This window comes from Zootoca vivipara, chromosome 2, assembly GCF_963506605.1.
Source record: "Zootoca vivipara chromosome 2, rZooViv1.1, whole genome shotgun sequence".
NCBI classification, from domain to species: Eukaryota; Metazoa; Chordata; class Lepidosauria; order Squamata; family Lacertidae; genus Zootoca; species Zootoca vivipara.
The window spans coordinates 70,488,367-70,504,503 of record NC_083277.1 but is presented as its reverse complement, the minus strand read 5'-3'; the positions used below and the strand labels follow the sequence as shown (position 1 = coordinate 70,504,503).

At 40.0% G+C, this 16,137-nt stretch overlaps 1 protein-coding gene across 5 annotated transcripts in view; it reads right to left on the bottom strand.

Annotated features, from left to right (window-relative positions):
• The window catches only part of RAD50 (RAD50 double strand break repair protein), a 133,125-nt gene that overhangs the window by 5,198 nt on the left and 111,790 nt on the right, over window positions 1–16,137 (bottom strand). For all 5 annotated transcript variants that reach the window (XM_035105403.2, XM_035105408.2, XM_035105404.2 and 2 more), the window contains 10 exons: window positions 15,791–15,966; window positions 14,787–15,024; window positions 12,804–12,993; window positions 10,320–10,446; window positions 8,945–9,138; window positions 8,639–8,749; window positions 8,292–8,384; window positions 6,987–7,100; window positions 5,488–5,615; window positions 3,815–4,039 (listed from right to left, as the gene is read on the bottom strand). In XM_035105403.2, the coding sequence (XP_034961294.2) occupies window positions 3,815–4,039; window positions 5,488–5,615; window positions 6,987–7,100; window positions 8,292–8,384; window positions 8,639–8,749; window positions 8,945–9,138; window positions 10,320–10,446; window positions 12,804–12,993; window positions 14,787–15,024; window positions 15,791–15,966 (1,596 nt within the window). The remainder of the gene's footprint in view (window positions 1–3,814; window positions 4,040–5,487; window positions 5,616–6,986; window positions 7,101–8,291; window positions 8,385–8,638; window positions 8,750–8,944; window positions 9,139–10,319; window positions 10,447–12,803; window positions 12,994–14,786; window positions 15,025–15,790; window positions 15,967–16,137) is intronic.

The following is a 16,137-nucleotide window of genomic DNA, read 5'->3' as shown; positions in this document are numbered from 1 at the left end:
GTGTCACATGGATGAATCTAGGAATTCACTTATGAACACTTTTTATTTATTTATTAAATTTATGTCCTACTAGTCCTCACAAGAGGGGACACAGGTGGCGCTGTGGTCTAAACCACAGAGCCTAGGGCTTGCCAATCAGGTCGGCGGTTCGAATCCCTGCGACAGGGTGAGCTCCCATTGCTTGGTCCCAGCTCTTGCCCACCTAGCAGTTCAAAAGCACGTCAAGTGCAAGTAGATAAATAAGTACCGCTCTGGCGGGAAGGTAAACGGCGTTTCTGTGTGCTGCTCTGATTCACCAGAAGTGGCTTAGTCATGCTGGCCACATGACCCGGTAGCTGTCTGCGGACAAACGCCGGCTCCCTCAGCCTATAGAGCGAGATGAGCGCCGCAACCCCAGAGTCATCTGTGACTGGACCTAACCGTCAGGGGTACCATTACCTTTACCTATTCCTCACAAGGGAACTCATTTAAATCACATTAGCATACATTTTGCTTCTATTCTGGTATAAAAACTTTTTTGCTCGTAGAACCCAAACTTATTGATGCCACCTTTTTTTATTTTGAGGTAACTGATCTAAAATTAGATCAATTAAATATAACAAATCCCATGAGACTTTTGCCAATCATTGCTGCAAACAAAGGTAGGTGTGGAATGGGCCTAAGTGTTCCTCTCTATAATGAACTGTGGCTGAAATATTTAGGTAGGTAAATGTTTATAAGGTAGCATCACAGGAAGAAACAAATAAGAAGTTCATATTAAGTGGAATTTAGAATTACTGCTAAAATATGGAAACCTGTATCATTGAAAAATGGCAGATACAAAGGAATTAAACCAGGAAAGCTAGAATAGTGGAGTTTTTTTAATAATTAAAATAAAGTAAAGCACCAGAACAGAAATTGCTATGAAATTTGTTGATCTAGTAGTGGTTTATTAAAAGACCCTAAATTTCTTAATAGTGTATGGTGTGTTTGTCTTTTATAGCCCCCAAGGTTTTCTACTGTGTGTGAACTTGGCTTGCATTTTAAAACTCTGTGTTCACAGTGGCTGAACTTTATATTTATGCCTTTCTGAGGCTATATATGGAATATAAAAGGCTATAAATAAGTATGGACAATGTACATGCAAACCCCGTTTAAAAATGGAGTTTAAGCACCCCATTCCTAAGAGGAAGATGGGGATGCAAGATAATCTCTGAATTTACATCATATCTAATTAAGCCAAAAGACTGAGAATATTAATCATGTAGATTTATTCACTGACAAATTCTCATTCCAGTCTAGATACTAATCCACAGATCAATGTGTATGTGCTCAGCTACACATATATAGCTCCTACACAAACAGGCCTTTTTGTTATTGACTGTGGTAGGTGAGTAATCCTGCATGCACTCAAGTCTGCATTGTGCACACAGATCTTCCTCCAACACCAGTCAACAAATTCCTGATGTGTAGAAGCTTCATTGTGCTTTGTAACACCTGGATCAGGTGAACTATGCATCAAGTTGTTTTTTTCCTTTGAATGCTTCAAAAGGTGCCAGGACTAGAAAGTAATCTAGATGCTACATCTTTTGTAACAAGAGCACTAGAGGTCAAGAGGAAAGACATATAATGGAAAGCGGTAGCTTGGCATGGAACACCTTTGGTCTTTATACCAAGAAATATTACTTTCATTATTCTTATTAGTTATATTTAGTCATAGCTTCCATTATAGTAAAGCTTCACAAAGCAGCTCTCCATTTGATAACATCAAATTTGTTTAATGTTGAGTCATGGTTATTTTTTGCTGGTGAAGTGAGTTGCACATTTGAGTGCATCAGATAAGGATGCAGAAAAAGAAGCAAATGTTACCTCTTATCATGTTTGGAGGGAGGAAACAACCCATGGCAATAAAAATGCTTTGTTTTTCGAAAAAGGAAAAGGGGGGGGGGGAAGGCAGGAGGCCTAATGTTACATTTCCCGCCTTCTTAAGTTACTTCTTTCCTTTTGGGCTGTGCGAAAACATTATCACTTGCTGCATCTTTAAGCAGCTTAAGAAAATGGTTTGTAGTATTTGCATGCTATACTAGCCAGGCTTAATCTATTGTAGCATTGCAAATTGGTCAGTTCTCACAGTGCCACTGCACTGTGCATGGAGGGCTTTCTCAATTCCCACAGCTCAGAAATATCCACAGGCCATTCAGAGAGGCTTTTTGGGGAGAGGGGACAGGAAAGGCTCTTTGGGTGAGCTTCCTTCCTTTCAGGTTCTCAGGTGAAAGCTGCATAACGGAAGTGCCAAACTAACTTATGTGGGGTGGACTTAGAGGCATCCAAAGAAAATGTCCTCTCCCAGGCCACTCCTCTGCACAAAAAGAGAAAAACCTAAGGGTGGTGGAACTATCAAGAGGTACCAATATGCTAATCTTAATATCTGAGATGGTATGTAGAGAAGGAGGGGGCCTTTCATTTATTTGAGACCTAACTCATTTAAGGGCTTTAAACACTAGCATGAGTACCTTGAACTGGAAAAGAATTGGGGGAAAGTGCAGCTGTTTTAAAACAAGGGTTGTATTAGTTCTAAATGGAGCTCTGATCAGTCAAATGGCTGCTGCATTTTGGACAGTTGAAATTTCCAAGTAGTTTTCAAGGCCAACCTCATATAGAGCGAATTGCAATGATCAAATATGAAAATTACTGGGGCATAGCCTCATCATCTCTGCCCAAAAGAGACCATAAATGGCAAACCAGCTGAACTGGAAAAGGAGCTCCTAGCCACAGAGGCCACCCAAGCCTCCAGTGACAATGTTGAATCCAGCAGCACCATGAACCTGCTTATTCTAGGGGAGTGTAACCTCAACCAGGGCAGGCCATCTTCCTACCTCCAAGACTCAAAAACTTGGAACACAGAAAACCTCTGTCTTTTCAGGATTCAGCTCCAGTTTACTGGCCCACATCCAGCCCATCAAGTACCCCAGGCACCAGTCTAACATTTCAACTGCATCTCCCAATTCAGATGGAACAGAGAGAGAGAATGGGACTCGGCCAGATATTAGTGACACATCACTCCAAAGTGCCTGATGACAGCTCCTGGTGGCTTCATATAGATGTTAAGTGTCATGGGAGACTAAATGGAATTCTATGGGACACCACAGGACAACTCACATAGCGCTGAACTGTAGCCTCCCATAACTACTTTCTAGAAATGGCCCTGAAGGTAGGAGCAGAACCACTGAATTACAGTGCCCCCCAACTCTCCCTAGACCCTCCAGAAAGATACTGTAGTCAACAGTATCAAAGGTCACACTCCCCCCTCATGTCTTTCCTGACAAATGTCATAAACCAGGGCAACCCCAGTGGTTTCAGTGCCATGACTGGGCCTACCTACACTGTATACACTAATAGCATAAAAGTGAACATATTTTCCTAGACACGTAAGCAGAATTCAAATTCTCGTAAACTGAAGAGATTCTTTTCCTCACTGGTTTCTGATTATATGTAAATACGCTCTCCATTATCAAAAGGAAATCTTAAGGCTGCAAATTTGCTGGTGTAATTTCTGTTTGGCAAAATGACACATAACTGAATGTCAACAATTTACATGTAACATTTTTTAAAAAATGTATTCACTTCTATAGGTCACCTTCACCCCAAATTCTGAAGGCTAGGTGAAATGTTTATAGATATAGATGATATACAATACAATACAATATACCTATTGTCCTGCCTCTCAGGAATAAGGGGATTGAAAATTCAGCCTGCTAAATTTTAAAGCTCTCCTTGGGGAGATGATTGATTGATTGATTGTTACCAAAACCAACATGCTATTTAAACAACTCACTGATCCAGCGCTTTGTAGTAAATGTCCAGATCCTTGTTTGCCAACTCCGTTGTTCTCATGTCAATCATCATTTCTTTGTATTTTTTCTCAGCATCTTTAAACTGTGATTCTCTCAGCTCTCTCTTAAACCTAAGGATTTCTTCCTCAAATCCATGCTGTCGACCAAGCGCCAAGCTTTCTTTTCTTTTCAATTCTTCTATTTTGTCCTCTAAATGCTGTCGGTCCCTGTCAAGTAGAAGTTAATATACAGCTTTATTATCTATTATAGTGGTAAACAGAAAGTGATTTCTTAACCATGAGTAAATTGCTTGATGTTGTTTATAATAACTGAGCCACTAAGAGGGAAAGAGAAAAGGATAAAAATGAATGGTAGTGCATTTAATATGAGTCTCAGTTGGGCCTAAAAGGTTTTCAAGCCTTGGCCTATTTTCAAAGATTAAACAAGATTTGCAGGGTGGTATCCAATGACAGAAGAATTCTGTCAGCAGAACAGGGAGGAAAGGAGGGTGGGAATTTCCAGCAATCTTTCCCACCATTTGCATGCAGTGCCCTGCATCCCCTCCACATTTGCTCTATAAGATTGGGTACCATCTAGTTTTACAGGGGCATGGGATAACGTACAGGAAGAGGGGATTGCTGAAAATGATCTTGCTCCTCATCCCACCAGTTTACACCCATGGAGGATTTGTCTATCAATGGCTTTTAGCTATCAACCTTAACTGGAAATTCCAACATCAGAGGCAGCACGGCTCTTAATATCAGCTGCTGAGGAAAATGGGGGGGGGGGCCTGCTATAAAATGATAAGCATAAATGCCTCTAGCAAGCCTACAAGATTAAATACACAGGTGCTTCTGCTTTATTAGGGTTCCTAACTGATGAGAGCCATGGTTCTATCTGGCCACTGCTAAAGAAAAGACACTGGATTAAAGCCCTATTCAGTTGTTATTCACATGACGGAGCAACACAATTTCAAAGGGACTGCGTCTTTAGACCTTCACCTGTTGTTGCATGGTTAGTCCCTTGTCCCCATTTGGTCAGGGCAAACACCACTGGGAAGCCTTCTGTATTTGCTTAGGCTCCCCACAAGAGACAGAATCTTCTGTGATTAGGGTTCTAGAACCAGTAAGGCTACTATTATATTCTTAAGATATTTGTGCACTTTTAGCCCCTCTCTTAAAAAACCTATTTGATGCATTAGGGCATAATCAAACTTGCAATTCACCTGTTGAGTTACACCATGGGAATAAGGAAGCCTAGCACTGAGGACAGATTACAGAGGTCTACTGTGATCGTGCATAAATGTAGGTGCTTACAGGTGAATTTGACTTAGAAAGTATCACCAGAAGCTTGCCAAAAGTAGTTCACATGGCGCATGCTAGCCTATACAGAATTTAAAACCACTCTTCTCAGTAAAATCAAATTGCTTATGCTGTAGTTGCTATAAGGTTGACCACACGTATACAAAACTGGAAACTTAGATTATCTAAGCAAAGGAGAAAAACAGTTTGGTCTACAAGAAAAGTATCTATCAAGATATGGTGCATATGCAAATACTTGTGTACCACTAACTAGGACCAAGTATGGAAAAGTGGTAAATATGCAAATAATTAAAGCCTACTGCTTCGCAATTAAGAAATTATTTTTTTCTTTTAAAAGGAAGTTCAGAATATACTTTTTCAGTTGTGGGGCTTCCATTTCCCCCATCTCCTTCAAATATTGCTTTATACTATCTTCGACTTCTTTTAGATCTTCATTTCTTTTTCTTAAAGTAAGGTTATCTTCTAACCACCGCTCCTGAATCTAAATTCAAATAAAATGTGTTAGTGAGTTAATCATCATCATTTTGTGCCATGACTATCTGAGAAGAGCGTTGGAAGGGATTTCAGAGACAGTCCCGTTAACTCCACTGCCAGTGCAGGAAATCCAGTACTACAGCATCTCTGAATAAAGCATGAGCTGTAGTGAAGAATGGGCTATGTATTTACTATACAAAATGTAGCAGTGTTTTGTTTTCAATCACCACTGTACTTGTATTTTAATTGGCACTCTTATCTGCAATCTTATACATTTAACTGAGAGTAATCACCAATGAAAAACAACAGATATTACTTCACAGACTTGGTCTTTCAGTAATTTTAACTGAAATCAGAGTTGAACCCTAACATCTGACAAGCAAAAAGAACAAAGTCTTATAAATGATAATTAAAACCATCCATACCAACACATACCAATCCAGAAAGGTGTGTAAAAATATTACTGTTTTGTCACCTGCCTCAGCCTTTGGGATGGGGCATTTTTTAAAAATATACAGCTATGAAGGTCTTTTAAGTTCTCAAAAGGAAAATGGTAGCAGAACTTCAAAATCTAATCGAATTAATGTGAAATAACCTTTTGCTTAGCAAGAACGTACTTTACAAGAAGCACTGAGTAGATAAAAAATGTAGTATGATAACTTGAGATACAGTGGTGGCTAATTCAAAGGTCAAATGAGTATAAAAGATTCCTGGTTCAGGGTGAATGAAATGCTCCTTTATTTATTGCTACATATTCAATTTAATGCGCTATTCATGCCCCCCCTTAAGATATATAAATAACCAAAGAATAATGTAGCTTGATAACATATGATGCTAGTGTACCTACAGATGAATACGTAGCATGACCTATGTCATTGGACCCAGTAATAGTATTTGACAGAGCAGGTGGAACTGGCACGAGGAAGGATAAGCTCCTTAGCTCCTTGATTTGCAGTACTGAACTGGGCTTCTTGGGAATATTAGTAAGTAGCAATCACATGTTCTGAAGCAGTGTCTCAGCAAGCCAGATTTCCCTATTAGGGGATTTTTAATATAGCTTTGAAATAAATACTTTGTAATGTCACAAGCTAAATTGTTATGCTAACTGGTCAATCAGAGGCACATGACCAATTCAACTCGACGTTACGTGCAAAATGCTCATGCTGCCAAAACATACTGAGTGAATTCAATAAAAAATAATTTCTCTTCAAACTTATTTGCAGGATGTTTGACTCACAGGAGTGTTCTCTCAGGCCTTTAATGCTGCTGTCAGTACGTCAGAATCATACAGAAGGCTACTTTGAAAACAAAGACTACTGTCTAGTATGCATAGATATCAACAATGTTTGAGAAAAATATCTGAACCAGACAAATGTACCTTCTGAGTATCAATATTTTGTCTAATAGTTCCAATTTCTTTATTTGTCGTTTCTTTCTTTTTCTCACATTCTGCTAGCAGATCCTTGACTTCATCAAGTTCAGATTCCTTTTGCTAAAAAAGGAAAACACACAGATGAAAAAAATTAACATGACTTTGGAAGGTGTGAAGAAATGCTGTTTGTGTCTTGTTTTGAAAAATAGGTTTCTGTGACCACTGATGTTGCAGTATATGCTATTATTATGTATATTATTACCAAGTTGCAGTCTGTTTAGCAGAAGCTACTTGACAACTGGTTCTGAAAGATGAGAGGGAGGTGATCGTTTTTAATATTTATGTCTGATATTTATAGATCGGGGCTGCATCAGGTAAATTCATTCTGATTTGTCTGAGAAACAACACTCTGATTGGCTGGAGGTTCTTGTAAGTGAATAATGGGAAGCTAGCTGACAGTTGGGAAAGGGAGCAGAGGAAGTTGATAAGGCAAAATCCAGAGGAAGTCAACAAGAAAGTGGACAGTTAAGGCCTGCATATTAAGTTTTTTCATCCGCACTGTGTTAACAATACTTTGCTGGTGAAGATCAGGAGGAGAGAGCCAGTGTCTGTGTTAAGCTAAGAGACTGCCATGGAAATGTATTTTCAGAGGAAGGCTACACAAGCAGGTTTTTAAGATCAGGTAACTGACCAAGAAGCCAGAAGTACAACCACAGTCTGCCTTGCTCAGGCCACATCTGGAGTACTGTGTCCAGTTCTGGGCACAATTTAAGAAGAATACTGACAAGCTGGAACATGTGCAGAACAAGGCAACCACAATGATCAAGGGTCTGGAAACCAAACCTTATGAGGAAAGGTTGAGGGAATTGGGTATGTTTAGCCTGGTAAAGAGGAGACTGAGAGGAGATAGGATAGCCATATTCAAATATCTAAAGGGTTGTCACATGCAGGATGGAGCAAGCTTGTTTTCTCCTGCTCCAGAGGCTAGGACATGAACCAACAGCTTCAAGTTACAAGAAAGGAGATTCCCACTAAACATTAGGAAATTTCTGACAGTAAGAGCTGTTTGACAGTGGAACAGACTCCCACAAGAAGTGGTGGACTCTGCTTCATTGGAGGTTTTTAAGCAAAAGTTGGGTGGCCATCTGCCATATATGATTTAGTTGAGATTCCTGTGTTGCAGGCGGTTGGGCTAGATGACCCTTTTTCTTCCTTATAAAAAGTGAAGTTGAGGATTCCGGTTTCTCTTTCGGTGCTGATAGTGGAAGGAACAGGTTACTCTATAGAAGGTATTATCATATCTGCAATTACCTGTTTATATTCTTCTTTCCCTTCTTGAATATAGTTCTCAATCTCTTTTATATAGTTATGGATGTTTTTAATTTTCTCTTTAACCTCATTTATCTGTGAAAAAACATACAAAAGAAATGTGTTTGCTTCCAAGACATGCATATCTGTCTAATCTATCTATCTATCTATCTATCTATCTATCTATCTATCTATCTATCATCTCAAAGATGACAACATATTGTTCAAGTACACTTAAAAATACTAATTTAACCTGGAAATGTACAGTATGTATCTTTGACTGTATTATTTTAACAAAACTGCATTATTTGACTGCATTATTTTAACAAAACAACTGAAGACAGGCTAACCTTCTCCTGTGTCACTTTGTAACTTGTGTTCTTTTTGCTTATTAACTCTTCTTTCTCATGTTGCAGTTTTTCTAAAGTTGCTTCAAGAGGAAATAGCTGCTCCTTTGCTTCCTGAAAATGAAAAACAAACCACCAATATGTATATTTTAAATTAGAAGTTTGTCACTACTTCTATATACAGTACATGCAATTTTAACTTTTTAATGACTTGGCTGATTTTTTTGTGAAGCTCAGCAAAACTGAAACACCACTTGGGTCGAGGTGAGAAGAAACAACCCACACCAGGATAGGAGCTGTTCCTCTTACCTTGATCTCTCTGTTCAAGGAATGTAACTCAGTGGTCAGCTCCACTAGCTGCTCTTCGAGCTGCTGTCGACGCTGCATCCGGCTGGAAATTTCAAGTTTCTCTGTTTGCAGCTCATTCACTGCACTCTTCAGATTCTGGACTTGATTTTGTTGGTCTTGTTTAAGAGTCTGCTTCAATTCAATTTTACCAGTAACTGCAAATGTAATTAAAGGCAGGCATGATGTCATAAAGCAGAGAATACATCTTAGATGAAAACTGATCATTACCTTTAACACTGAAGAGCACAAGTGTACCCTATTCAAAAGAGAAGATACATGAGGTTGTGTGGTGGACAAAAATATATCTGGTAAGACTTTGAGAGATACAAAGTTTCTAATGACCCTGCGACAATCTTTCCTAGAGGACAATAGAACTAAAGACTGCATATGTGGAAAAATGGTTACTACTTGCTATATTGAGGGTGGCAAACATTTATTTGGTGAAAATAGGTCCCCATAGATTTCTGAACTGAATTATAACCAGGGTCACCACAGGCAAGGGCCCCAGACTCTAAGCCAGGGGTCAGCAACCTTTTTCAGCCGTGGGCGGTCCACCATCCCTAAGACCATGTGGTGGGCCAGACTATTTTTTTTGGGGGGGGGATGAACAAATTCCTATGCCCCACAAATAACCCAGAGATGCATTTTAAATAAAAACACACATTCTACTCATGTAAAAACACCAGGCAGACCCCACAAATAACGCAGAGATGCATTTTAAATAAAAGGACACATTCTACTCATCCGTGGGCTGGATTGAGAATGCAATTGGGCTGCATCTGGCCCACGGGCCTTAGGTTGCCTACCCCTGCTCTAAGCTATCTTCTTTTTTAAAAGAAGTTTCTAGTCCTCCTATAAAGATGAAAAACCATGACAACTGACTCTATACCATTGAGCAGGCTTCATCAAACTTGGCCCTCCAGATGTTTTTGGCCTACAACTCCCATGATCCCTAGCTAGCAGGACCAGTGGTCAGGGATGATGGGAACTGTAGTCTTAAAACATCTGGAGTTTGAGGAAGCCTGCCATTGAGGAATACATGGAATATGAAGTGGCTTAGGTTTGTGAATAAAAGTTTGACAAGTATTTCAAATAGTTGATGGGGTCACAGCAATGCCCTCTGCTTGTAAGAATTAAAGATAATACTCCATTGGTTGCCACTCCACCCCCTTCTGGTAGTGCTAGAATATGCTAAAAAGATTATATTTCTAGGAGTGTGAAAACGGTACAATCTGGTATGTCGCCAGTGGGCTTTTTACATCCATGTGGAAAATGCAGAAATAGAATTCAGTGTCTTGTTACAAAAATAATCTAAAACGTTTTCAATGCACCCCACCTGTATCCCACTGGTGCTTCCTCTCTTGCTTCTCCTGGCTTACTTGTAGCATGGTCCGACCTAAATCCACTCCTTGTAGTTTAGCAGCCTGCTGAGCAATTTTTCGTTCAACATCCTTTAGATCAGTCTGAAAAATGAATAGGCCAACATTGATATTCTTGAATACTGATATTCTTGAAGTGCTTGATATCGCTGTTGGGGTGCAGTCAAGAACCTGGTATGTGTAAGTGGTTATAGGTATAGTAATCCCCTTAAGACACTAACACAGCCGTCTCTTCCTTATAATGACCTGGTGCATTTAGTGCATATGCTGTGGAGGAATGTGAAGCCTACACAGGCTTCTCACATCCCCACTGCAGACTGCTTTTACATTACAGGTAGGTAGCCGTGTTGGTCTGTCGTAGTCGAAAAAAATAAAAAAATTCCTTCCAGCAGCACCTTAGAGAGAGACCAACTAAGTTTGTTATTGGTATGAGCTTTCTTGTGCATACACACTTCTTCAAGTACCCATGTTTATTTGGTGAAAAAAGGCCCCATAGATTTCTGAACTGAATTATAACCAGGGTCACCACAGGCAAGGACCCCAAATTCTAAGCTATCATCTTCTTCTTCTGCTGCTTTTACATTAACTGTTAAACAGAGGGAGAAGAGCTAGATTGAGGCACATGAGATTACATTTCTTGGTATGTGTCACGGATTGCTTCTGGCTACTCTTGAGAGACAAGTTCCACAGCCATTCTGTCTTTAAGACTTATTTGTGCCTGATATATACAGTGCAATACAGTTCAAGAAAACATGTCTGCTCAGTCTGACGAAGATTCCCCCAATGCCCCATGCCTGCTCCTCCCCCAGCATAACAACCGGGGGAGTCCGGACCTCCTCCCTTTACGTTTGCGTGCTCTGGAATGTCTCAATTCAGGCGCGAACCTGAAAGGGCGGGCCATCTCCCTGCTGGACACTTCTCCCTCCCCCTCCCCCTCCCCCTGGGTGTCTGTCTCAGATTGCAGTAATGGCTCTAGGATGCTGTCTGAGCCTTGGTGCCTCTCCAGTTCGATAGTCAGGGGATGTTCACTGCTAGAACATTCCCTGACAGTATGCAATCAAACTTTTATAGTATCCTTACCAAAGGAGGGATACAGAATACTGATGTTCCGGGCATGAAGGTCAGGGCACCTGCTACTGTCACCTGCCTGCTCAGGTCCCAGGTTAGCAATCCCCTCACCACCACTGCTCCACTTACTGCAGCCTTCCCTGCACCATTTGTCGCTAAAGGCTGCCCTCCCCACACCGTCTTCTTCCAATAGGCTGGCAGAGGAGGAAGAGGCAAGATACTACCTACTTGAAGCAATTAACAAAGCAGGGACTTGTAGCCCACGGCAGCAGGGCCATGGGGGTTTGTTCACCCACCCACTGCCCACAAGTGGTGGTGTGGCAGCTCATAATATTGAGCACAGGCATATACACCTAGATCCTAAGGAAGCTGCTTTCTGTGAACCAGGACATGCCATGCTGAGAAGGGGGTCAGACTGACCTCTCTATTACCTTTGAATTTGTTTTGGTTTACAGGAGAAGAGGGCTTGAGAGGGAGAAAGTATCCAAAGATGTGAAAGAACTAAGGAGAGAGATGTTGCCTTAATAAACCTTTTTCAGCGTTTGAGAGGCAAGGAGGGAGTCAAGTTTCAGTAGGATCCATAGATCTACCCTTTGAGATATTCAAGATTAAAATGGGGAAATAAAAACTGTATTTTGTGAGTACATTTATTACATGTCAGTACAATCCTATGCACGTTAACACTACTTTCAGCCCATGTCAGTGTGCACAGGAATGAAACATGAGTCTTTTCAGTGCATTTGTTATTATTTTTAATATAAGTATTTAGCTATCTAAATATAGACTCTATCCATTCACACTGTATTGAACTCCAAATTTCTCTGGCAAGTTTGAATCCTCCTGTCTGTCTTTACCAGCCGGAATTTAGAGGCTATGTTATAATCTATCAAAATTTTAATCCTTCAGGCTTTTAATAATTTTTTTCCTCATCTCTTACAATTAACTGTTATGTTTCCATCTCTAAAATGAGCAGATGTGTTCTGGAAAGTCTTCTATATGCTTATATTTTGAAACTATAAAGCACATTACTATGGCTTGACTAACTTTTGTGTGGTTATCTGCTCTGTACATACGGCTTTTTCTTTCTATTTGTGGCAGCTGAAGTCTAGATTGGGTTGATTTGTCATTGCTCGATATCAAGTGTAGATGGTATCAAGTAGTGGCAGTGGATTTGAAATTACATGCACTAGCTGAGTGGTGGTGGAGAAATGAGAAAGAGAAAGATAGAGGCGGGGGATCACATTGGACTAGACTTTTTGGGGTTTTTAAAATCCACATAAACATTAGAAGTTCTTGCCAAAAGGCAGTGGATGGAGAGGGTGGCCAAATCCATGCACTGAGCCCAAAAAACCTCGCAGGAACTTCTGCCTTACCTGATATCTTTCCATAAGTGTAATATCTTGCAGACATGCTTTACCACTTTCCTCCTCAGGCATTATAGTACCCAGGAGGGTTTCCTGTTCTTCTGTATCACCTTTAAGGCGTTGAATATCTCTGTTGAGTGTCTGTAATTTGTTTCTTAAGTCGGGCAGGTCTTTTTCTTGGAGTTCAAATACCATTTGCCTTAGCAAAAAATATAAAATTCACAATATTTTCCATCTGCAGCAGAAGAATCACCACAATACAAATAGTAGCTATGCTTGAATTACATATGGATTGCTTATTTTACAGAAAACATATATTAGTTTGGCACCCACCCTGTGGAACGCCCTCCCACCAGATGTCAGAGAGAAAAAACAACTACCAGACTTTTAGAAGACATCTGAAGGCAGCCCTTGTTTAGGGAAGCTTTTAATGTTTAATAGATTATTGCATTTTAATGTTCTGTTCTGTTGGAAGCCGCCCAGAGTGGCTGGAGAAATTCAGCCAGATGGGTGAGGTATAAATAATAATAATAATAATAATAATAATAATAATAATAATAATAATAATATATTATTATTATTATTATTATTAGATTTTGCTCATTACATTTTATCATATTTAAGAAATCATGTGTATTATGGAATTATGCTATAAATTGCTGTCATCCTGTGAAGAAAAATTACCCTAATAGCCATTAAGAGAAGGCCAAACAAACTAACTTTGCATGTATTTACTCAAAGGTGAAGTGGTCCACTTTAAGTGTATTTGGACTTGTTTTTCAACTGAGGCGATTCTTGTATGAAATGGGCTGAACTGAAGTGGGCTGCTCTCAACATTTTGGAGCTACCACACATTTATTTTCTTTTTAACTTTAACTTTATCTTTGAACCTCACACAATAACTTTCAGTGAAAGCTATCCGTTTCACAGCTTTTATCATCTCCCTCCTGCCAGTATATTATTCTGGCTGGTCTTTACTTTTAAACTAATGTTTTGTTTCGTTTGCTTTTTAAACACTATTATGATTTTTTCTTTTGGGTACTACTGACTTGGATCCTAACTTCCTGTGAGTGGAGTTGCTTATGGAACACTCCTACCGATGGAATGCAGAAAGCTGATCCCTCCCATTCCACTTTATCCCTGCCCTTTGGAAATCTGCTTGACGGTTGCACTAGAACAGGGGTGGCCAACTCCCAAGAGACTGCGATCTACTCACAGAGTTAAAAACTGGCAGTGATCTACCCCCTTTTTTGGGTTCAGGTCAAGTTGTTGAGCTTTTTTTAGGAAGGAGGAAGGCCCATTTTTGGGGGGGGGGGTTTCGGGTCAAAGTTGTTGAGCTTTTTTTCAGAGGAGGTAAATTTTAGAGGATCCACAGTTGTTCAGCTTCTTTGGGGGGAGCCAGTGATCTACCGCAGACATCCAGTGATCTACTGGTAGACCACGATCTACCTGTTGGACATGCCTGCACTAGAACAACACAGGAGGGGGTGCTGGAAACTCCACAGGGAAGGAGATCAGCGAAAATCCCTTTTCCCATTTGCCAGAAGCAGACTGTTTGGATACAGGATGCAAGCACTGTAATATTTTATATTGGAAGCTACATTGGATGCTATATATCTGAATGAAAAGTGCTTCAAAATATTTACACAGATAGAGCAGCATCTAACAATAGAATTGCCAGCACAAGGATTTCCACTTGCTTGCTGTAACTTCTCATTTCTCCCTGCACCCTTCATCTGCTCCAGAAGGTGGGGAAACAGCTTTAGGGGGCATGCGGAAAGAGGAGAGGGAGAAGCTCTGTTGCAGGAGCAGAAATCTTTGCACTAATGGGTCTGTTTAGTTGGATTTTGCCCAAAGTGTAAAATTGCCTTCCCAAACAATAATAAAGGGCAATTCAAAAACGGTTGCATTCTCTGAAAACTTTGCTCACCTCTCCTATAGCATATAATTCCTGTAACAAAAAAGAAAGTTTTATTATACTTTCTGACTCACCTGACAGGTTTAAGTGACATCATTTCATCACGTCTCTTCTCCCTTCTCTTAAGCTCAGACTCTGTTGCCTTCAGTTTGTCTGGAGCAAGACGCAACTTGGACTGAAGATCATCTAACACATCCTGCAGTTCTGCCTGTGTTTCAAAGACCCTCTGACAAACTGGACAACACGATTCTTTTTCATCCGTTAATTGTGTAATGAACTGTGAATAAACTGCTGTGGCTCCAGCAAGCATGGCTATTTAAAAATAAATGAATGAATGAATGTATATAACCAAAATGATAGCCATTAAGACAGAGCATAGGCAGCATTTTATCAAATTCACCAATTCATGTAATGGCATGATTAAACTTGTCTTGTCCTAATTAAACAATTGCCTTAAGAGCAACATTGAATTCCACCCATTAGCTTTGCCAACATGACCTTAATAGGGCCTTTGCAGGTTTTTCTTATCATTGAATTATAGGCATGAATCAAATTTTGATCCAGTTGATGCCTCCTCCACCCAGAAAATCCACCCAAGTGTATGACTCTCCAGAACAACATGGAAAGTAGTGTATGGGGGGATGCTGCAGGAAAAATGGGAAATTATAATGTCTTCCTTTTCTGTCCTCTTAGATCAGGCATAGCCAAACTTGGCCCTCCAGATGTTTCGGGACTACAACTCCCATAATCCCTAGCTAACAGGACCAGTGGTCAGGGACGATGGGAATTGTAGTCCCAGAAATATCTGGAGGGCCAAGTTTGGCCATGCCTGTCTTAGATGATGCTTGCACTAGATCAAAGATTCTTCTGCAGGTAGAAAGACTCCTGCTTGAAAAAGGACATCAAAGTATGTAAGCCATCGTTACTACTATTATTCTTACAGTATTTACAGAAAGGAATGAATATAAATGCTGTAAATAGTATTAAAAATACAACAATAAGGGTGTCGACTTCAAATTGAATATACAGCTTTGCAGAAAACTATAAGGTAGCAGGGGAGGGAGTTGTACAAACTTGCCTCGCTGTTTAGATGTTTTTTCTATTTCATCTTGAAGTTTGTATAGATCACTTTCAAAATCCTGGCTTCCACAAACATCAAAAAGCTTTTCTTCATAACTGGACAACTGCTCTTCTTTTCTTTTTAGTTCAGCAGTGATATTATGTTTGTTTTGCTCCGCCAAACCAAGTTCTTTGCTGAAATTTAAGTATTGTTATAACTACAAATGAGATAAAATTGCTCTTGTAGTCTCAAATTTCATTGACCTTTTAATCTGGCTAAATTTCTGGCTCTTTAGAAATGTTGTCTTTCCCCATGGGCTATTTTCAGTTGTGGCCCTCTATCTACAGAAGGCACTTTCCTCCAGC